General features: G+C 42.1%; 2 protein-coding genes across 2 annotated transcripts in view; both read right to left on the bottom strand.

Moving 5' to 3' along the window:
• Positions 1-13,404, bottom strand: part of ddb1 (damage-specific DNA binding protein 1) — a 47,547-nt gene extending 34,143 nt beyond the window's left edge. The window contains exons 1-7 of the mRNA XM_080766806.1: positions 13,208-13,404; positions 11,256-11,404; positions 10,593-10,709; positions 7,184-7,405; positions 5,819-5,933; positions 5,264-5,361; positions 3,306-3,464 (exon numbers count right to left, since the gene is read on the bottom strand). Coding sequence (XP_080622932.1) covers positions 3,306-3,464; positions 5,264-5,361; positions 5,819-5,933; positions 7,184-7,405; positions 10,593-10,709; positions 11,256-11,404; positions 13,208-13,268 — 921 coding nt within the window. The 5' untranslated portion in view covers positions 13,269-13,404. The remainder of the gene's footprint in view (positions 1-3,305; positions 3,465-5,263; positions 5,362-5,818; positions 5,934-7,183; positions 7,406-10,592; positions 10,710-11,255; positions 11,405-13,207) is intronic.
• Positions 13,405-16,111: 2,707 nt separating this feature from the next.
• Positions 16,112-22,854, bottom strand: LOC308329333 (transmembrane protein 138-like). The gene is made up of 4 exons (XM_080783589.1): positions 22,743-22,854; positions 21,667-21,838; positions 19,784-19,859; positions 16,112-17,152 (listed from the first exon to the last, which is right to left on the bottom strand). Exons 2-4 carry the CDS (start codon positions 21,790-21,792, stop codon positions 17,028-17,030), a joined length of 327 nt encoding a protein of 108 aa, XP_080639715.1. The 5' UTR covers positions 21,793-21,838; positions 22,743-22,854; the 3' UTR covers positions 16,112-17,027.
• Between the last annotated feature and the right edge of the window lie 1,025 nt (positions 22,855-23,879).

Genomic DNA, 23,879 nt, shown 5'->3' with positions numbered 1-23,879 from the left:
GCGGGGAGGCAAGACTTCTCCAGGAGAAGTTACTACAATAACACTGTCACCAGCCAGTGGTTGTCACGTTAGCTTAGCTTGCACCTGCTTGTCTGTTCCAACTTCACTTCATCTAAACTTATTTCTTATTTTGTTACCATGGCTGCGCAGTTGTGCTGCAAAAACAGACGGATCTACAAGCTCTCAACGCGTAGCGAACAGAGCTGCAAAAACAGGCAGGACGCAGCGCTTTGAGAGCTTGTAGATCTGGCTTTTTTGCGACCTGCAGTGAGCTGTTCTCACTTTACTTTTATGACACGAATACATCGTTAATCGCCGATTCTTGGTCAGACGATAGGCGATTGAAAAAAATTGGCATATCGCCCAACCTTAGTGCCTCTGTACTGCTGTGAGTAACGACCCAATTCAAGCATGCCTGGAACTTAATGTTGTTCATGAATAGTATTTCCACACAGCCTGAATGAAAGAAATGTTTCAGAGCCTTCTGCTCAACCAGGGGAGGTCAGAGCAGCCCTTTGGTCAACCAGGCAGTCTTTTGTCCAAACATTCTGGTCAAAAGACTGTCAGATAACAATGAATGTCTAATAACATGCATCTCACATGATTGGAGAAACAGTGCCACCTGCTGCTCATCTCATGAACAATCTCCCAATATTCACGATACTCACATTTTCTTTTTTGATGGTTTTCGGACAATTCCATTGTGATACATTGTCATGTGGAAAAACTAGCTAATGATGGGACAAGCAGATTGACTCTGAAAACATGTTTTGTAATTAATGAGTTTGGAGTCCAGCACTCGCACAACCTGATAAATACCAGCCCCATAGTCATTCAGTTTCATAGCATGGAGTCCTTAAGCCAGGCACTGTCTGCTTTCAACACAGACGCAGTTCCAGACGTTGTATTCTGATTGCACTGCTTCTAAATCAACATGTAATGGAAGAGGAGAGAACTTGTAAACAGCCCTGCAGAGCGGAGATGATTTCCCTGCTCCTCTGAAGAAGCGTGGAGGACGCGAGGAGACATCAGATGCAGCGGAATGCTTTGGGACTAAATGATGAGATGTCAGTCAACACAGAAACAGACCAGAACTGAACTCCACAAGCAAATACCCGCAGTTGCTGTTGGATGTAAAACCTTGTATGTGCAAAACCGTTACTTTAGGGAGAATGGTAAAAAAAAGAAAAGAAAAAAAGCTGTGTTCCAATGGAATAATGATTTAGTCACAAGCTCATTTCATTGGTTAGATATGTAGAAAAGGCACAAACAGGTTTTCAGGAATAGCAAAAATGTGAGCTTAAGCTCACAGCACATTGTGACACGCTGTGGGCTTGTAGAACAGTTACTTTCACCACCGTTTTTAATGGGACGCTGTATATACCAAACATTTATGAGAAAACAATGATATGAAATATGGAGATACAAGGTTTTTGCCTGACAGACAGAATAGGAGAGCAGGTGAAAGAGGGAGAATGCAAGCATGATGGATGGACGGAGATGGATAGAGTGAGACAGGCAGAGAAAGAGAGATAGAGGGGGAATGAGAAGAGACAGAAAGTGAGTGAGACAGATCGCTCGGGTGGCTGCAGTTGCCGCAATGTTAAGTAGCTGCCCACCACAACAGGGTGGTGGGTTAGAATCCACTGTGGTGCATCGGGCTTCAAGCACTCTTCTCCACAATCAACAAATTACTCAAACCCATGGACAACATGTCCCACTCCTTCACTATCGAAAAATGCAATAACTTCCTGAACCCGAGCCCTCCATACCCACTGCACACTCCTCCTCATTTGTGGACATCACACCATGTGAGCTCTCAACCATCATTACACGCATGAAGTCCTCAACCTGCTCCCTGGACCCCCTCCCCACCTACCTCCTCAAGGATTGCCTCCCCACTCTCTCCCCACTCATCACAAAAACAATAAACTCTTCCCTTTCCTCTGGATTTGTACCCATCCTAAAAAAACCTGGTCTCGACCCAGACTCCCCCAATAACTACCGGCCCATTTCAAAACCATTTCGCACCAAAACCGCCCTCCTCAGAGTCACAAATTACCTCCTGTTATCTGCTGATACCGGTTCACTCAACATCCTCATCCTCCTTGACCTCAGTGCTGCCTTTGACACCATTCATCACTCCATACTCATCTCACGCTTCAAATCCACCCTTGGAATCACTGACACTGCCCTCTCCTGGTTCCAATCATATCTCACTGACAGACACCATTTTATTTCTATTAACAACTGCCAATCACTCACATCACCCACGGTGTCCCCCAAGGCTCAGTACTTGATCCCCTCCTCTTCATTATCTACATGCTCCCCCTTGGTCAGATACTGCGCAGTCACGGCCTCCGCTTTCACTGTTATGCCGATGACACACAACTGTATCACCCACTCCGCCCTCACCTCCTGCCTGACTGACATTAAAACATGGATGCAAACAAACTTTTTAAAACTCAACTGCAATAAGTCTGAAATTCTCATCATTGGCCCTGACTCACTCACCCGCTCCTCTCATGATTTCTCCCGTACTATTGATGTCTCCACTGTCACCCCCTCCACCCGAGTCCGTAACCTCTGTGTCATTCTTGACCCCACCCTCTCCTTCCAGCCCCATGACAACCACATCACCAAAACACAGGGCTTAAAGCCAAAAACAATCCCAAGACTGAAAATGTTTTTTTGCAAAACTGCACTGATCTCATTAAATGACCCCTATGAGATCTGCAGGACTGAAAACAGCCTTCTTTCACCTCCGCAACATCGCCCGCCTTCGTCCCATGCTATCACACACAGCCGCTGAGACACTCATTCATTCCTTCATCACATCCAGACTCGACTACTGCAATAGCCTCCTGTACGGCGTCACCACCAAGGTTCTCAAAGAACTGGCTCCCAGTCAAATTCAGAATTGACTTCAAACTACTCACCACCACCTACAAAGCCCTCAACAACCAGGCCCCCCCCCTCTACCTCTCTGAACTCATACAACGCCATGCCCCCACCCGCTCCCTCAGGTCAAGAGAACCTGGGGTGACAGGGCCTTCGCAGTGGCCGCCCCCTCATTGTGGAACTCACTCCCAGCCCACATCAGAGCTGCCCCCACCTTTGACATGTTTAAAAGCACACTCAAAACCCACCTTTTCAGACTGGCTTTCCCTACTTAGTCACTACACGCATACTCCTATGGGCCGGCACCTGTCAAGGAGGGAGTATTGTACGGGAAGAGTAGGCGGTGGGTGCTCCTTATAGAAAGAGAAAGACAGACAGAGACAGACAGACAGACAGGTGGTTACCTCTCCCAGCAGCTCTACATGCAGGTCCTTGAGCACCACGGCTCCGTCCATCAGCTCCTCTTTCTCCAGCAGCAACATGAACAGCCGTCCCTCCATGTCCCCCAGCAGGTAGCGCGACCCGTTGGGGTCCACCCGGTTGTGACACACGATGGTGCTTTGCTGCAGCCCAACACACACACACACACACACACAGTGTTGTTGTACATGCAATATTTCTTGAGGAATGGCAAGCGTTTCAGTTCCTTGTGGTTATATCACGTCCTCAAGTTTGTTTGTTTCCATTTATTTTGTGTATTTTACCAGGTGATTCCCATTGACGTAAATAATGCAAAACACATTAAATCAGTACAAAGGGTTCATATATATAGATAGAGAATATCTCCACATATATGTATATAAAATTATTATTATTATTTTTACAAATCTCTTTATTGCTATTTTCAGACAACAAAAAACACACTTACATGTGTAAGTAAGGGGCTCTTTTATCACTATACTATACATCATACATCACATTCTGTGCTCAGCCAATCAAATCATCACATTCCGTGCTACAGACACACAAAGATGTGCATAGGACGGGCTAACTCCACTCAAAAAAAGCACACGCGTGTGAAGTGAGGGGCGCCAATATATTAAAGTCTAACTCATGTTGATTAGGTGATGTAATGGTGATGTAAAACAAACGGTGCAAACACAAACGCCATTAACAATAAAGAGATAATATGACGTTATGAGGCACATTATGAAAATTTTCCCTTCATTGTCAATGGTGTTTACAAAACAAACATTGAACTAAAGACACATTAAACCTGTATATAGGAGGAGCTGGCACCCCTCAAAAATACAATGCAAAACGTCTTTCAAAAACAACAAAACACTGAGCATTGAGCAATGAAGACACCAGTAAACAGAAAACAAGTTTAATGTTTTAAAGTTTGAGAACCACTGCATTAAATACATAGTTACACAAAATCAAGTAACACAGCTGCAGTCCTCATTTGTGTGTGTGTATGTAGTGTGTGTGTGTGTGTGTGTGTGTGTGTGTGTGTGGGGGGGGGGGTAAACTTCTTAAATCACCCAAAGGGATTAAGTGGCCCAGTTTCAGTCTTTCTGGAGCCGATTCCAGGACCATGGAATGGAGCATAAAAAGTGTCACTTTAAATCTCGTGTGAATCAATTTTGGGCATGTCTTTATGATGTAGTGGGAAATCTTAAAAAGAGAGAGGGGAAAAAAAGGAAAATAGCATATCTACAAGATCACACGAATGCCAGTGTGTTCCACAGGCGCCTCTAGCCCGCTACTTGTTTTACTACCCATTTACATTACAAGATTCTTCTTGCATTGCTGTGGTCTGGTCTCACCAAGTGGGCCGAGTGGTCCACCTTGCTGGGGGCAACAAATACTAGGCCTAAACCTCACAAAATAATTTCCATTCTACAGTCTTGTTCTGTACTTCTTTAATTCTTTACTTGTGAAAAAGGTTTTTACTGTATCTTTCCTACTGTATATGTTTGTTTTTTATGCTGTCCAGCACTTTGGTCAACCTTGGTTGTTTTAAATGTGCTCTAGAAATAAATTTTACTTGACTACATTGCAAAATTTGATCGGCGGCCGATTGATGGCTCCATCTTTAGTGTTGATGTACTTCTAATATTGTATGACTTAATGTTTCTTCCACTGAGGCTGTCCAGTGTCCATGATAATCTGGCTGCCTAGTGGATACACACCTGAACCTGATTCTGTTGAAAGTGTTCTTCACCGATAAATAAGTATCTCCCTGTAGCTACTCTATTCCCCTACTCTATGTTCCACATTAAAAAAAGAATACCAACCAGGCTGCAGCGCTTTTCACTGACAAGTAAACAAAAAAAAATCTAAATAACATCCAATAATATGCAAAGTGCTATTGTAGAGGCAGACAACATTGAAAACCGCCCTTGTAGAATAAACTCACCTTGATAGTAGGCGGTGCAATGGCCAAGTACTTGTCTCCATTGTGGTATGTGATGGATTCCTGCCCAATGATTATAGCGCCCCCAAATGGCTCTGGAACTGAAAGACACAATGGACTATCATTCACTCTCCAAACACAAGTTCACTCGCTGACAATCTGTTACAATTCTTCTCAAGCGAACACTTTGGTGAGTAAAGAGACTGTTTATCAAAGACAGCCCTGGTGACTGGTCATGAGCCAGGGGACATGTTTTTCTTTCCTGCATATTCATCTCGCCAACATTGACACTTGTGTCAATTGTGTTGTGTTTTAACGCTCTAATGTGAGAACTAGTATGTTTATAGTACAACATAACTTATACAATCAAAGGCACCAAGGTCCATTGTAAAGATCCTTTTATATTTCTACAAAGGCCACATTTGCCTAAGAAACGTACGGTGTGTGTGTGCTCAACAGCTGTATTGGCGAGGTGTTGCAGCTGTCCGTGCAGTCATACACACACACACGCACACACAAATTTGGCACATCTGACAATGTAGTGTTTTCTGTGCTCACCAGGGATGACCATGGATGCCTCAGCCTCCACGTTCTCCTGTTTCCAGGGACCCTTATTGAACTCCTTCTCTCTCAGGGATACCTCATAGGTCTTCACATGGCGGCCCTGGGGGTCCTAAAGAGACACATGAGAGAGACAGGATTAGACCCCTGAGGTCATCCAGAGGTCCTCAGCTAAATGGAGAGTTGGTAACCAAATGGACCAGTATAGATTGTTAATTGTTGAGTGTCCATTTGGTCTACACAAGTCTACACAATTAGAGAATGTAGAAGAATTGTTATTTTGATCAATCTCTCGTATGGTACCAACGTCAATCAATACAGCATGGAATTGTGAACAAAATATTATCCAACAACAAATCTTTAGTTTAGTGCAAGGCTAAATATCATCAAATGGTGGTCTGTGGCTCAAATGCTGAATAAATAATGAAAAAGGTTGAAAACTACGGTCCTAAAGAGACACACAGGAGGGGGAAGTCTGCACAAGACGACAGCAGCAATGGACGACGACTCTGTGAGTCACGCTCGGATGACGAGGAAGTGCTAGTTCCCCAAAAAGAACTGTACGTCACGTCAGTGGTAAACAATTTTGGATTCTCGGGAACAGACCAAACAAACATTATTTGCACAAATTTGCAGACAAGAAAATGTGACAGATGACAACATGACAGGCTTACAAAACCATCTCAAACACAAGCACCAGAGAGAGAATCCAGTGTGAGTGCAAAAGCTGCACAAGCACAACCAAAACAAACCACCCTAACACTAGCCTGGTTTCGTGTGTGTGTGTGTGTGTGTGTGTGTGTGTGTGTGTGTGTGTGTGTGTGTGTGTCATTTCAATATATAAAAATACACATCTACCTGTACAAAACAAGAAAAGAAAAGTACAATTAAAATTAGTTTAATTAAAATGTATTGTAACTATAGTGAAATTGAAAACCACCGTCCTAAAGAGAGCCTGAGAAATTGTCCTCCATCATAGCCATAGGATGAATTAGCTTTTGTTGAGCTGCAAATTCAGTGCCACTTAAAACCCTCTATTCTTGATCAAAACAGAAAGACTCGCAGACACAAACAAGAGCTCTTATCTCACTCTACACAAATGGATTCGCTTGTAGATCGGCTATTTTGGACAAACTTTACCCCCCAAAATATGGATGCTGGGGGTTCATTCAAGTGGCTAACGACAGTGGCACTTTAAGCATATTTTGATTATCGCGATGATATCGCTAATCGCAATAGTTCTTTGCCACAATAAACTTGACATAATTTTCATGTCATCCCATTCCTACATCTGAATCTTTCCTCTTCCTTGCACACACGCACACGCACACACACACACACACACACACACACACAGCCTACCTGGTAGATGAAGCAGACGGTGGGTGCCTGGCAGCCGTACAGGAAGTGCACATCGATGACCTGCAGCTCCTCCAGGCGGATGTTGAAGGCCTTGAGCTCACGGTTCTCTCTGTCCAGAGGGATGACCTTGAACAGGCCGTCGTACAGGCGCAGGCCGATCATGCGGCACTCTGGGTCCACGATGCCGATGATGCCCGTCTCTGACGGGCGGCCGATGCGATCCTGCCAACGTCCACAGAGATGGAGAGAGTTTAGTCGGGATCGGTGGTTCTCAAACAGTGGGACACACCCATTTGTGTGGCTCATCACGGAGCAATATTTATGGGTCACAACTCCATTAAAATAGCAGATGAGAATGTGTGCTTTTCATATATATTATTTCACAGAGAACGTTTTTAACTAAAATATTTGCTTCTGGGGGTGGGGGGGTGTGGGGTATGGGGTCCCTGGAAGCAAATATTTTCAGATAGGGGTCCTTGAAATGGCAAAGTTTGAGCACCACTGATACGGATTTCACATTTTTTTTCGATATTTTGTAGAATCTGGTCTCAGGTCTAAATGGGTTAAATATGACAATGAAGAATCAGAATCAAAAATGTATTCTGATTCTGTAAAGTCCTCCTATGTTGATTCAACTTTGAGTACAAATTGAATCATTCGTTCACTTCACTCAGTTTGGGACTCTTGGTGATCCCCGGACCCCTGATGTTGAGCAGTGGTGGTCTGGGTGGGTTTAATGAATGCAAAGCCATACGAATGCCAAGGATAGCTGAGTTCATGCAAATTGCAAGGCTTTGTAAACACCAGAGCGTCACTAAGCTGGTCTCTCTTGACAGACTAAATAATTACTATACAGACATCGTTAGAACATCGACTGCATAAAAGCATGAAGCTGGCCTCAAATGAAAGCGTCCCAACTGAACTTTGAAAACAACAGTCTGTAAAATAAACTTTCACAGCTTCGAATCCACCAGATGTGCAAACGCATGGATGTTGCTTTCGCTTCACTTTCACTCCCACATTAATGTTTGAAGTGGTTCTTCTCACTGGCTGAGCGGGTGCTAGTGAGATTTTTTGGAGTGATGCAACCACTCCCTTACGGAGCGGTGTGTGTGGCTGGCTGCCTGGGTATGAGCACAAAAATAGCATGGTTGTTTTTCACGACCTGTGCATGCGCAACATAACACGCATACAAACACACACGCATATTAACAGTATAATTGTATATATATGATGATTTTGGGTGTGCCAGTACAGTACAGTACAGTACAGTACAGTACAGTGACAGTACCGTTCCGTTCAGTACAGTAGACTGAGTAGAGGGTACAGAAAGTACCAAGAAAGTCCAATAGGGCCACCAAGTATTTTCTTCTACAAGCACAACAGATCTACAAACGACCGGTCAAGATGCCCAGAGAGAATGATATTTTCTGGCTTTTGTCATTAAAGAATCGGCCACAAACTGGCAATTACCGGCCTAACACAATCTCTGGTCTGTATATCTTATCTTTCCTTACATTTAACAGCAGGAAGGAAACAAAATAGATAAACTCCCTAAAATGACATGCCATTTCGGTGTGCCTGGTGTCTCAGCCAGTTAGTGCTTTAAAACCATGCTCCTTATGAGTGCAAGGAGGACCCTGGTTCAAATCTATCCCGTCTTAATCTGCATCTCTCTCCTCTATCTCTGCCCTTAGTTTCCCATCTCTCTAAACTACCTTACATAAAAAAAACATAAAACATAAAATTCCCCCCAAAAATGTAAACTCATTTCGAGGTACTGTGATGTGCGGGCCGGCTTTTTTTCATAACCCGTGCCCATCACGGGAGCCAGCCGCCCCGCCCCGCAAAACCAACCTGCCCGGCAAAACAATATAATCAACGACACGCCCACCGTGCGGCCCGCAAAAACAAAAAGTAAAACTTTAAAACTTTAACACCCAGCAAGTCCAGTACATTCAATTGCTTTGGAGAGAGAGAGAGGGGAGGGGGAAGGGACGTGCAGAGAGAGTGAAGGGCAGGGGTCGTTATGAGAGGGGGGAGAGAGAGAGAGAGGTGACGTCGTCCCTCTTTCCTGTGTGAGTCGTAATAAATTTGAATGAACAGTATAACACTTACACATACGTGACATGACATACTATCTGTCCCGGACCGGTTCACTTCACTCGTTTGGTTTGTGTTCTCACTTCTCACTGCAGCAGTGTAGCTCTCCGCTCAATGAATCTAATGTGCTCATTTTAAGTTTGATTGTGTATACTTCAAGTATACTTCAAGTATACACAATGTACTGTATACTGTGTTGCGCGGCGGCGGTAATGCACACCCAAAATAGCCACTCTACAAGCTCACAACGCGTCGCCTTCAACGCGTTGTGAGCTTGTAGATCTGCTATAATTCTGTGTGTGCACGCATGCACAGCACCGTGCTCGAATAAGAAAGATTTGGTGCAGATGTGCTCATTGCGCTGATGACGGTCAGGTTCAGAGCCTCAGAACGGAGAGTGCATTTTTCTCCAATGGTCAAAAAGGCAGGGGCTAAAGCGCCCTTTCATAAGCAACACATTGATGAACAACAGAACAAGCTGATGGGTTTCAGCAGATGGTTTCAGCAGGAGGAGTAGACAGTAGACACTGCAGCCACAGGAGAGCAGGTACCGGAATGCTTTTTTCCCCTCCTTCCCCACCCGCGTGATAATTGCGCTGAAACCTTTGCGCGTCAACCCGCGGGACCTGTGGGCAACGGGCCAGCCCGCGCATCACCAGTGTGTTGATTGGGCAATGATGAATGTCCAGGAGATTAAATAGCCATTTAAGTCATGAACTTTTATTTTGAAAACCCAGAAATTCGCCCCAAATGAACCGAAAGCAGAATCGCCGCAAACTAATAATCTGGCAATCGTAACTTTAAAAGTCATGAGAAGCGTTAATATTGTAACCGTGAGGTAGTGACGATGTTTAATGAGCCTCTAAAATCAATCACCTCAATCTGCACATGAAAAAAAATCAGATTGTAGATTGTTATTTTTGAGTGGTGCAGCCTCTCCAAGGAGTGTGTCCCAATGTATGTCTGTATGGTTAGGGTACCAACAGGTGACAAAGTGGCGCTGTTGGGCTTCACACTGTGCACAGGTGCATGATGGAAAGCTGGTAACACCAGTAGTTTTTAGTGTAACACCAGCACAGAGCACAGTACAGTACAGACTACATAGTCTGACACCCAGTAGTCCAACAACCAATAGTCCGACAGCCAATAGTCCCACTATTCCAATAGTCTGACAACAGCCAATAATCCGACAGCCAATAGTCCGACACCCAATAGGCCAAGAACCAATAGTCCGACAGTCAATAGTCCGACACTCAGTTCTGACGGGTCTGATTTTTTTATAATGACAATGTTTACGTGCACCCACCTGAACGTTGCCATGTGCACGTGTGATGATATCGATGCTGTCTCCAGTCTGTTTGTACTCCAAGATGCAGGCGTTGTACTTTGATGTTAGAATGAACAGCAGATCCTTGCTCTCACCCTGCACAGGCAAAAAGACGTTGACATAAACACTGCAGAAGCATAGGGACGATGACATAAACTGAAGTGGCTTCTTTCTTTCTTTCTTTTTTAATTAGATCATTTCAATATTTGAACAAATTAAACATTCTGTGCCGTCTGCTGAGCTACGAACTGAAGTGGCGGTAGATTTAGCCAGAATGTACATTCACTGTGGTTTTCCTTTTCCTTTGTACATAGTGTTTGTATTCGTTTCTGACGAAGAGTATTCAACAACAAAAAAGTCAGTCACAATCAACATAGATTATAGAGACAAATTAGATTAAAGACAAATTATAATCACAATTCCTTTGTGAGCAATATTATAGTCTTGTGATATGAGACTAGATGCCATGGCTAAAGGCTTGTCTTTAGGTTTTAATCACTTAAATCCTATTTTATACTTTCAAAAATGTTCAAATTAAGCAGCAACGAGAGCCAATCTACAAGCTCACAACATGTGGTGATATGCCATGCCCTAATGTTCAATCATGCCCCTTCTGTTCTCACAGACAAATACAAACCAAACCTTGGGTCTGAAGAGCTCCATGACGGCGATCTTGCCATACATGCCCACCTCCTTGACGGGCCTCAGGCCCTCTGCTGTGACTACATAGATCTCCAGTCTGGTGTTCTTGGCTATGAGCAGATTCAAGTCATCCGCAGAGGTGAAGTGGCCTGTGAATTAGAGGTTTATACTAGTGAGGAAAGATGACAACAAAGAAACTTAATAACATGGGGGGGGGGGGGGGGGGGGCAATGGCCTGTGTTTCTAAATATTTTGGAATAAATCGCTGTTACATTTTATTTTATATATATATATATATCAACCCCGGCTGGGTCGCCTGAGTGAGGGGTATGATGTTGGAAGACCCGAAACCCCGTTGACCTCAGGAAACATCACTGAAGATACGTCCCAGGTGCATGCATTGTTATAGTTAGTTTGTCGTAGTCAAGCTGTGGGACGTGGCTGCAGTGCTATGATTATTGAAACGAGCTACTACTACTTAGCCGAATGGTTTCAATGGGGGCCCAAGGACATGCAGGGGTCCTGGAAAGGATTCCAGAGCATACCCAGTTAATTTATTTATTTTAATTTAATTTAATTTAATTTAAGCTTTAATTTAACCAGACAAAGCAAGTTAAGAACAAATTAGTATTTACAACAGCCACATTAAAACAAACAATACAAACAACACTATGTAAAATAACACAATGTAATACTAATTTACAAAACACTGTTTTTTTACACAAATAAAAACTGAACTGGCCCGGAAGTACTATTAGACCATCCAGGCCAGTAGAACACACTCCACTTGCCCACTTGGGCCAGTAACATTAATGGCATAAAAAGCCCTGGCCCTAACACCTACTGTAAGTTCACATTCTCTTCTTGTGGTACTGGTGTTTTGTAATGTTTTTGTGAAATTGTCTGGTTAATTAATTGTATTGAAATTAACCAGACAATTTCACAAAGACGAGTACTTCTATTTAAATGTGTGTCAATCCACCTGAATGACAATACCAACCATTATGTATAGTATGCAATTATGACATTCGTATATAAAACAGGTTTTTTGATTGATTGATTTATTAACAGTTTGCAGAATTACAGTACATTTCAAGTACAACTCAATACAAAAAGCATTACACTTACAATAGGGCCCACCATTTTCAATTAATATATGATTATATCAAATATATAAATAAATCGCGACTATAGTAATTTACTACTGTATGGTTCAATTACTTCAATATCACCAGTTCACCACCACCTTTATGAAACTATTTCTAAAGAACGATTACACCAAAAAGACGAATAATTATTATGGACAATCGCTTGGCTTGACAAGGTTGCCCCCCAAAACAGACCTGCAACAAGCTTTAATACCACGCGTTGTAAGTAAGCTTGCAGAAGATCTGCCCTTGTTTAAGCCTATCATAGATGTTTTGTATAGACTGTCCGACTAAATAAAATGCAAATTATGATACAAATATAGAAACTTTAGGGGCAATTAAGCGACACCCTCCCTGGCACGCATGGAGCGCCAAGTTTCAACTTATAGCTCCATTTCTAAAAAGGAGAGAGAGGCGAGCTGTCTGCTGTCCTGTATGTATGTACGCAACACAGGATCCCTTAATATAATGTCCAAGACCATTACATTGCTTTGTTTTTGTTACAACTCTAAACTAATCATAACAGTAAGTGTACACAATACACATTAACATTAGCAGTGCACCATGAGCCAGTTAAGAGGCCTGCAGCAGCACCGTGCACGCAGCAGTCTGTCTGTCTGTCTGCAGCACACACAGAGCGGGATAGTGATATCATAGATGGGTGGTCCAGGGTGGATGTTAGCTATATTAGCATGCAGCTCTGCTCCACAACGTTAGAATGAGTTATGGACCAGAGCTAGCTTTAGCATGTGTGTCAATGTGCGTAACAACACAATAAAGCCTCATAAAAACGCTCATATTTACCCGTGACGCACGCATTGACGGCCGTGGGCTTCTGCGCGGTGACCACGTAGTTGTAAGACATGTTTTGTTGTTGGTTCAAAAAAAAACGGAACGGAAAAAGCCAACACCGGCGCAGTATTTTTTTTAATTTTCTTTATTATTATTATCCTTTTAGTCTTTTTTGCACAACTGTTGTAGACACCATTGGTGGCGGTGATAAAAGAGGCTGCCGGAAACAGACACAGAGCAGCCAGCAGCCCTCACTTTGGAATCGGTGTTCATGTGTGCAGCGCCCACTGTGGCCGAGGAGTCTACATTACATCATGATTAACTAATGCTTAACTAATGTATTAGTTAAGCATTAGTTAATCATTTTTCATGAACCTTATCTGCAAGTGTTACCGTATTATGTGAATATGATATTAATGATGAACATAGAGTAAGACATGGCTTTGCTCTGTGATGAACTAACTCATGCATTAATGGATTTGTCATGATGAACTCATATTCACTATTGCTGTGCTGTCAAGATTCATGCCATTTTACTTGAGATGAATTGTCACTCAAATAATTGCGATTAACGATTTAATTGTGTTTCTGTCGTTGAACGTTATAAATAAAATAAAAAATACATTTCTGTTGGGCTTCGTAAACAACTGGTGCACAGGGCAGCTATATGACAAATAGCACATGATAGTGGAAATAAATAGCAGATCTACAAGCACAAAATGCATGATTGAATGAATATTATTTTACATGGAAAATGTAAAAACAAAATAAAAATAAATGGTTATGACAATAATACAGAAAATCTCAAATAATTGTGATTACGGTAGGCAAGTATATAATAATTGTGACAGGCCGTGAACTTAACCAAGTCACAAGTGTATATAGGGCATAGCAACCATGGCAGCCATTTTCTGGTTCCATAATAAAAGGCCATTCATTTCTCCCATAGAGATTTCCAAAAAATATATCAATTATTGTAAGCCTAGAATCAAGCCTAGTGAATCATGACCATAAAACATTTGATTCTATAGGGGGGGGGGATGAAGAAAACCCCTCAACAAAGGGTATTTTATTTAAGAAATATAGTAGGCCTGCCATCTACTATATTTAATCATACCAGTAACTTAAGACGCTGTGAGGGCGAGTGCACGCATCCGCCTGGGTGACGGCAGACTGCTGGGCGAGTGCTGGAGCTTTGGCATGGGTTGTCAGATCGACATCTGGAATGTCAGAACAGGTCAGCTCCAGTCCATATATGGACATCTAAGGGTGGCAGCGGGGGAAGTGTCTTGAGAGTACAGGGTTTGATGAGGGCCCAGGTAGGAGAACACCTGCTTGCTTTACCTATCATTTGTGCATTGTACTTTGTGCAAAGTTTAACGAACCCCTACCTCCCTCCCATTTCATGTACTCACAGAGTCACAGTTGTTTCCAGTTTTAGGTTCCAGATGGGGCTCGGATTGAAGGTGTGTCCAGTGTGTCCACATGACTGCCAGAAGGACGCCTCTCTCCTCAAACCCCAGGCCAAATACTCAGGGTCTCCTACCCCCCTCTCCTACCTCCCTTCCTTCCCCTTCTCCTTCGTCATCATATCATCCCTCCTCCCCCCCTTCATATCATTCATGCATTTCTATACTTCCCTTTCATATCATTCATGCATATCTAATTCCCATTCATATCATTCATGCTTCTAATTCTCTATCATGCCTTTTTCTAAAGAAAGTTAAACAATGTTTATTGAATGCATGGTCTGTAGCCTACTATTGAACTACGAATTACGTCCAATTAAATCAAAAGACTGCTCCAAAGATGTGCCATACATTGGAACTGGATGCGTAAAAATGTATTATATGGACCATTCCATTAGAAAATACTGACACCTACTGATGTACAAGTAACATTACACAAGCAAATGCCCCACCTTGACATATTATAAGTGCATATTTGTGAAAGTACAGAATTGATGTTCTGGGCAAAATATCTTTCTGTATGGCAGAGAGATGGTACATGCGGTAGAGTGGAATAGACATCCAGTCCTGTCATTGGTTTAAAGCATGTATGAGGGAAATTTGACCAAAATGAGAAAATATTAACCAAACAACAATGTGAAATAACACACAACCATCACTTTATAACACACCACCCTGCATTATTTTATTGTACAAAAAGTCTAATCAACAACAAATGTAAACGACAAACAAAACATTAAAGATACTGTTCTCATATGGCAGTCCATCAGATCCCAACTCATACCAGATACAGTACATCTACCAACAACATAAAACAGAAACACATTCAGGATTAAATACATTATTAATGGTATACCTCAGATAAAAGGCGGCAGGCATCCCGCTCCATTACAAAATAGCATTTTCTTTGCATTTCAATAGCAATGTTTCAGCCATGAGCATCCACATCAAACATCCATGGATGAAAGACTGTGATAGATGTTTTCACCATGGATGTTTTTATAATAACGCCTCCACCAGGCACAGACCATACCAATAATACAGACAGGACTGATGTAGACCCAATGCTTGTATAGCCTACATGAATGTTTATTAAACTGGATCCAATCTCTAACCGTTTCATTTGCATGACTAAAGTGCTCTAGTCTAGTCACAGTTTAATGTGCTTCACTGTCTACCGGTTTTGTTTTTAAGTTTTGTGTGGGGACTGCAGCTGTAAACCGCTCTGCTAAATTCGGTGTATTTACCTTGCATTTATATGTAATATGCATAGTCCATGTCGAAAACAAATATATTTAAAACGGCAATGTAAAAATAAATCCTGCAGAGATTATACAGGGCCATCGTTTTTATTCAGATTTCTTTGGTGTGATTTTAATAATGCAAGCCATACATAACTGCATTCCATATGCTCACATTCAATGTCAATGGAATAGCTGTTGTACTGCTGTCGCTATCACAAGCTTTGCATGTTTTCTGACAGGCATAATAGTTTGTTTTATGAACACAGAATTCTTCACGAAAATGCATTAAAAACAAAATATTTGAAAAGGTAGCCAGATTGGTTGGCTTGCTAGAATGTGACAGAAAGCTCAGAGTGAACCACATCACAGCTGCCTGACATGCATTTTAAACATGGTTAAGATGCTCTGTGCTGCCAAGCAATGTGAGCCACAGTGTTAAATATTGTTGCTGTCAGGCAGAAACATATCATCTCCATATTTTAACTCCACCTACTGTACCCCTTTTGGTATTTGAATCCTGAAAGTGAAAAGTAACAGTTTTGGACATATCCACACAACAGAGACGATATACTGCCTGGCACAGACGCATGACAACAGAGTGCTATTAAACCGTATAAAACAATGTCAATGTTTTGAATGTACAATACAAAAGCAGACAGGAGCATGTGTGGGTGACAACTAAGACAAGTCTAAAGTTTCACCCACCATCAGAGGTTTATCAACTCATATTCCATTTTGTATAGCCAAAAATAGCCAATCTACAAGCTCACAATTGCATCACGAACGATGCACACGGATGTGAGCTTTTAGATAAGCAATTTCCTCTGTGCAACACCATCATACAACAAAACAGAGTTTCAGTGGTTAGCCACGCTTAACGTCACAACTGCGTCAGTGGCAAACCACGGGCAATTAGGTTCTTGCATGTTCTTGTTTGTGTCTCACCGTTCTTCACCAATGCTCTGGTCTCTGTAGTAAAATGCTGTAGAGCTCTGAAAGCACTCAGTATCGTCTCGGTGTAAAGCTTACTTTATTATACTCCATCGTGCAATGGTGTTGTTGGCTTGTAGATGGTGTTCTTGTATTGGCAAGTGACACCGTCGCACTACAGATAATAAATCAGCCCGTAGCTCTCTGTCTTCTGCCGGCGAAGACTTCTCGAAGCCATGGCGTGTCTTCGTAGAGACGCGGGTCGCCCAGACACTCGGTCGTGCGCTTGTAGAAGTAGTAGTACAACACAGACACTGTTAAGGAAGCACATATTTTGAGGTAAGGTTTAGAAAAACCAACAAACAAAATGGAACACAAGCACCGAACAAACAGCCTCAGTAAAGTAAACACAAACAACTAGGAACATTTGAGCTCAACAAACGCTGGCAGTGATTTTACGTATCAAACTAAATTATATAAAGCTGAGTTAAGGGGCACCAGGCACGGTTGGTGGCTTTTCAAAATATACCAAACCTTGTTAGGAGCAGATCCAATAATGATTTTTACCCTTTCTTTCACAACACCAACCTCTCTCTCTACCTGAAGACACAGCCTGGGCTGTTTCACTGTTTCTCTAACAATAACATTCTCTCTACATGAAGAAAACCTTCTGATTTTACAATTTCTCTCGCAATAATAATTCTACTTTGGATTCATGTTTAATGCGTGTTCACATACATTTAACCACTTAAATCCTCAATACTTTGAAAACATGTTTTCTCTCTCTCTCTCTCTCTCTCTCTCTCTCTCTCTGAAGTATGAAGAGACGAGGGGCCGAGGGCTCCATCTTGCACCACCCTTATCCCTAAACTCATTTGCCATTGTTTTACCATTTTGAAAAACATTTTAAAATAGTTCAACTAGCCGATCTACATGTTGTGAGCTTGTAGAGCAGCTATTTGAACTATTTTAAAAAGGTTTTTTTTAATAGTAAAAAATGGCAAAAAATGGCAATGGCAAGATATAGCCCATATATGTGAGTGGAAAGTGCATGATGTAGACTAGAGTTATAAATTACGAGGTATCAACAGTAGTGAACTACTACAAACAGACTATAAATCCTTTGATCCACTTATGAGCTCAGGGGAATGGGAATAAATAAACACTGCCATTATTTTAATGGTCAAGAAGTACACGCACATCCACAAATTGCAACGGGTGACGAGGCCGTCACGTTATGATGACGAAACCGGAAATCAATCATCAATCATCTGGGCTGCTAGGGCTTCTGGGAAATTGAGGCCAATGCAAGTGAACGAGAGGGGAGAGACAATCTTGGCTCGCTTTGCTCTTTGTCTGTGACACTGACCCGGATCAAGGAAGTGGCTTTTTTGTCGGCTCAATTATGCGGGCAGTGTTTACTAGCGGATTTTCACGGATCTAAAGTGCAAATTATTCGGCATATGCTCCAAAGGTAATAAAACAATCTCGGCAGCATAGAATATTTGATTAAAATGCGTTTTATGGAGTCAAACTGTTAAACAGAAAATGTATTTTCGGGTCGGTATACCAAATGTATCCAATCAGGATAGAGAACTCAGACAGGATACAGAAAATGACACGATACAAAAACCTAAGCTGATAAATAGGTACAATCTCCTGATTGGTACAAATTCTATCACCTACCTGAAAAGGTATTTTCTGTTTATTAAAGAGCTGGACAACAAATCCCGTTCAACCCAGATTCGGCTCAAACAAGGGGTTAAATTAATTTAGCTCCTATGCCACTAAAATGTGGAACGCCCTACCAACAGCCGTCAAGTAATGTGAATCCCTAGCATCTTTCAAAACCGCTCTCAAAGAGCACTTACATGTGGCTGCCATTTGAAACTGGCCGCTGTAAAAAAAAGTCCTAAACTAGGAAAAAAGGACTAAACGAGTAAATTAGTCTTAACCCTCTTTAGACCCGCATTCATTTCTACTTGCAAACAATAGATTTCAACCGTACTACTACTTTGTACTGCTAGGACTAGGACTAAGACAAAAAATATGTTAAAAAAAAAAAAAAAAAAAAAGTTTGATGAAAGATTTATAATAATTATATAATAATATAATAAATTAATAATTTACATTTGGGGGATATCTTTCACAATAATGAATAAAACATGTTCTAGACATTCTAATGATCACAAAAAAACACGCGGACCTGGTGATGAGGCGGACACGTTATTATGGCAAACTGGAAATCAACCAACCGCTGGCTTGCAAGGGCTTCTGGGAAACTGAGTCCAATGCAAAGTGAACGAGGGTGTAGAGACAATCTTAGCTCGCTTTGCTCTTTGTCTATGACCCAGATCACGGAAGTGGCTTTTTTGTCGGCTGAATAACAAATCATTAGAGTGTTTAAGCAGATTTGCATGAATCAAAGTCGCAAATACTCAATATAAAGTAAAGCCCTCAAAATGTTAATAAAAGTTTCAATCAATCAATGGAGACATTTATGTTATACTATACATATATACTTTATACCATCAACAACAGTTTCTGCCTGACAGTGTCGCTATATTAAATCTTTTGCATGTATCCATCAAAACATTATTTATTTTTATTTCCTTGCTTTTTGATTAAATGTTATCAACTAACTTACACATTTCTGGTCGGAAATCGGTGGTCTAGGACTCTAAATGTAGTATGAAACACAGTCATTATTCAAAATCAACATGTTTTGCGATACATATCGTATTATGGCCCTTGTATCGTGATATGTATTGATCGTGAGGTTGTAGGCAATAGCCCTATTACATAACATGAAAAACAGGGGTATTTAGTATACAAACTATGAATTTAATATTAATTATAAAAAAATTATTTGTATTGCAATTTACAGAGACAGGTTTGAACATAAAGTTACTTACGGAAACCTATACCCATTCGACAAAACTTACCCATTCGTTGGAAGGCAAACAGTGACTGAAGACCATCTGTCCAAATAAACTTGTTTTCGCTCAACCAACGTAGATTCTGCAAACATCACAAAACATATATTCAAAATTCAAATAACTCATACATGAAACATATAAACTAAGTATATTCTACAGTACATCAGCATTTTGAAACTGACTAAGCATAGCATACATTCTCAATAGAGGGTATGCGCATGAATTAAGTGAATAGCAGATCGAGTGGCAAATCGAGTGGCAAAGTGAATTTAATGTCGTTTAAAGTAATTTAATGCAATCAAATAAGGATTTTTCTGTTTGGATGTATGGGCTGTCAAGTCCAGAAAGTAGTTTTCTTTTTTTTTTTATATATATTATTTATCCCACGATTTTGTAACCCATTTTTCACCCCTGTGTCAATCATCTACTGCATCCTGGGCTCTACACACCCTCCACCAACCTGGGGAGAGCAACGGACTTAACTCATGCTCCCTTCATGCCTGAGTGTCCAAGTTGCTCCTTTACACCTGACAGGGGGGAGTTTCCCTGGTTGGACGTAGCACGTGGAAGGAACACGTTATTCCAACCAGTTCCTTTCCCCTCCATCAGGCGCCCCGGCTGGCCAGGGGGAGGCAGTTTAGAGACCAGGATTACTGCATGTTTTTGTGAGGGTACCTACCCTAGGGGACACGGGGAGAACATGCAAACTCCACACAGAAAGGCTCTTTCGCCAACCCCGCCTTCGGTTATGGGCACTGATGACGCGGAGGAAACACGCCGCCAGCACCCACAGTGCCCCGAGCGGGAATCGAACCCAGGACCTTCTAGCTGTGAGGCGACAGCACTACCAACTGTGCCACCGTGCCCTCCAGAAAGTAGTTTTCTGACACAGTAGGCATTCCCGCATAACTTCCAGGTATGATGATGATGTCACGCGTCATACCCTCTATACCAAATTTTATTTATGCAATTTATCAACTAGATAATTAATGAATTCTCTAATTAATGAAGGTAAAGAAAAGCTCCACATTATTCTGACACACACACACACAGTCTGTACAGTACGTGTGTGTGTGTGTGTGTGTGTGCGTGCGTGCGTGCGTGCGTGCGTGCGTGCGTGCGTGCGTCAAGCGCTGCCCCATGCAGCAGCCCAGCGCTTGGGGCCAGACCGCTGTACAGAAGAAAGTAGAGACGCATGATAATGTGAATTCATTCACATTCACTACCAGGTTAGTATTTTGCTGTGGTGGAAAAGTAATAATACTGCAATATAGCAATACTCTGTTACAAGTAAAAGTCAGAAATTCAAAATGTAGTCGATTAAACGTACAAAGGTAAAAAAGCTTGCACATGGCCTATTTTCAAATGGCCAAAATCTATATAGGGCTGAAATGGTTAATGTAGGTTTTGTAATAATAATCTAAATCTACAAGTAACTAAGTAACTAGTAACTAAAGTTGTCAAATAAATCTTCATATAATAGGTCCTCACTAATAATCATGAAAAAAATGGCGCAATTCTTTTCTACTCGGTCTGTGTCTCATATGAGGGCTGTGGGCAGTTCAGAAACCGTCTTCCAGTGACATCATCGATGGGGAATACAAGCTAATAGAAATTGCAGGCTTTCTAGTCCTGAAAAGTTACAATGCGAAAATGGAAGCCATCGTTCTCACGATAATGAAAATCTAAACACTTTTGTAAAAAATAAATCTTGTTTAAAAAATGTTATCATGATTATTAGTGAAGACCTATGAAGATAGGTTGAAAAGTGGTGAAGTGGTCCTTTAAGTAAAGTTTGTACATACAGTAGTACTTTACATCACTGCCGGTCTGCAGAAGACATGATATGGAGAAAGACATGATGCTCAGAGTCAGGTAGAGGGACTTACCGTTACCCAGCTGTGGAGGATGATGCTCAGAGTCAGGTACAGGGCGTTGAGGAACAGAGGAATCCTGAAGCGCTCGAGCAGGATGGCCACCAGGCCCACCTGGAACACGTAGGTGTTGAATAGCATCAACAGGATGATGATCAGATTGAACAGAATGGAGAGGTCCTGGATACTGGGAGACAGACACAGACAGATTCAGAAAGAGATACTGAGAGAGACAGGGAGTAATGTAAGTGTTTTTGGCTTCATGCAGACTCAACAGATGCATTGATGCTATAGAAGTATAGATAGATAGATAGACCGACAGACAGATGGACGGATGCAATTAACCACATGAGTAATCAGTGTCCCCATTCTGGAGTGAATATTCGGTACAAAATAGCAGATCTACCAGCTCACACAACTCGCTCTGAGCTTGTAGATTGGGTCGTATAGCACAGAACCCTGGAGGAGACTCAACAGTCAACAACGTATGTTGTTGCTGTTGGGCAGAAACCTTGAATTTATTTTCTGAGTGTGGCTGTGCTGCTTTTTCCACTTCGGTGGTACAGTATTTGATTCAAGTTATATTTATAGCCGATCACCCATAGAGTATTATGGGTAATCGCCCCCCGCGCTATTCAGGTCAGTGGAAGTTGCTCAGTGGCGTTTTGAAGCACCCGGAAGGACCGTCTACTTCCGCCTTTTTTTAAATTTTGGTGCGGAAGTGCAACCGAGCGCTCAATGTTAAAGCCCAGCTGCACAGGGTTTGCTTCAACGTTGGAGCGCCTCACTGGCCCCTTGTGATCACCCACTGCCTAAACTAATAAAGGCATCCAGAGGAAGCACAACTGACTTTCCTTTCTTACTTCCATATTTTAACTTTAGTTTGTTCCATACATTTACGCCCTACTTGATCATAATACAGCATCACACAAAAGCATCTGCAAGCTCGAAAAGCAGCACGAATCAACACGGTTCGAGTTTATACTGTAGATGTATTACTTACTTAATTTGAATCCTGAAAAGTCAGTTTGTATGAGGTATAGATACAGTAGACACATAAATAATAAAGGGTAGTCTCTCGTCTTCCTTACATGAAAAGCACCAGCTGGGCTGCAGGTTCCGTTCTCAGGAGCTCGCTGAAGGCGTTGACAAACAGGTCAAAGGTGAGCAGGGTCAGCTGGATCAGCAGAACCAGAGTGTAGTTGCTGGTCTGGAGCGATTCTGGCCCGAAGGCCTGGCGGCCGCCAGAAGGACTGCTCCACGCCGGATCCAAGGCTGCACTGCACTCACACACACATCACACAAAAAATGTGTTCTGCTGTGGTGGTCCTGATTCTTAGGAAGGTAGCGATGCTGGTAGTTCCGACTCCAAGTCCTAGGAAGGTAGTGATGCTGGTGGTCCCGACTCCAGAGTCTTAGGAAGGTTGGTAAGGGTCCATGTGATGGCCAGTGGAGCTAAAAAACCAGTCCATTTCTGGGGTCTGGGGTGTAGGATGAGCTGTCAGGAAATCTTCACTGATAATAAACTGACACTATTAAAATTCACGTGTCCAACTGGGAAAGCTAGAATGTAACATTGAGAGATCAACACAAGTTGCAGTCTCATAAGGCATGGCGGTTACTGTGATCATTGCTGTATGTCTTCCTGAAGCATGGTGTGGTCATCCCTCATCACAGGTTAATCTGACAGAGACGGAGATAGAAGACATGAGACACAAATATGGCAGAGGGTTTTGACTGAGGTCAAGTCTCATCCTCAATACAGATCCTGCTAGGTTGGGGACAACAGCTTCATTCGAAATATCCACCCATTTTGGTGAGAAACTGTCAGTGATTATGGACAAATCTGCACCATGCAGATTATAGTCCGACTATGAATGGTTGTGCCAACATGCAACATTTGCGGTTTACAATTGTAGTGCGCCCTAGTGGTTGATTTGAATGACGCTTTCAGGCCATGTTTCAGGTGATGATGTAGACCAGTGGTTCTCAAAGTGGGGTCTGTTGACACCCATCCAGGGGTCCTTGGGAGGTTCCAGGGGGTACCCAGCAAAATGTGTTAATGCAGCATCACGTTCATTTTAACCACTTTATATATTGTCTATTAATAGCAGATATTTGGAATCTTATTTTTATTTTTTTTCCAACACAAATCTTCTCTTCTAGTGGTCCCTGGCACAAAACATTTTCAGATGGCAGTCAGTGGCCAAATACATATCAATTTGGGA

The sequence above is a fragment of the Protomyctophum bolini genome (genome assembly GCF_963924005.1).
Source record: "Protomyctophum bolini genome assembly, chromosome: 1".
NCBI classification, from domain to species: domain Eukaryota; kingdom Metazoa; phylum Chordata; class Actinopteri; order Myctophiformes; family Myctophidae; genus Protomyctophum; species Protomyctophum bolini.
Note: the sequence above shows the minus strand (reverse complement) of the source record. Positions and strands in the feature narration are given on the sequence as shown.

Coding starts and splice junctions, on each gene's coding strand:
- LOC308329333 (XM_080783589.1), bottom strand. CDS start 21,792: ATGCTATTCAACACCTACGTGTTCCAGGTGGGCCTGGTGGCCATCCTG. Junction 19,860..21,666: donor TCCTCCACAGCTGGGTAACG/GTAAGTCCCTCT, acceptor TGATGTTTGCAG/AATCTACGTTGGTTGAGCGA. Junction 17,153..19,783: donor GTTTGCCTTCCAACGAATGG/GTAAGTTTTGTC, acceptor CTTCCTTAACAG/TGTCTGTGTTGTACTACTAC.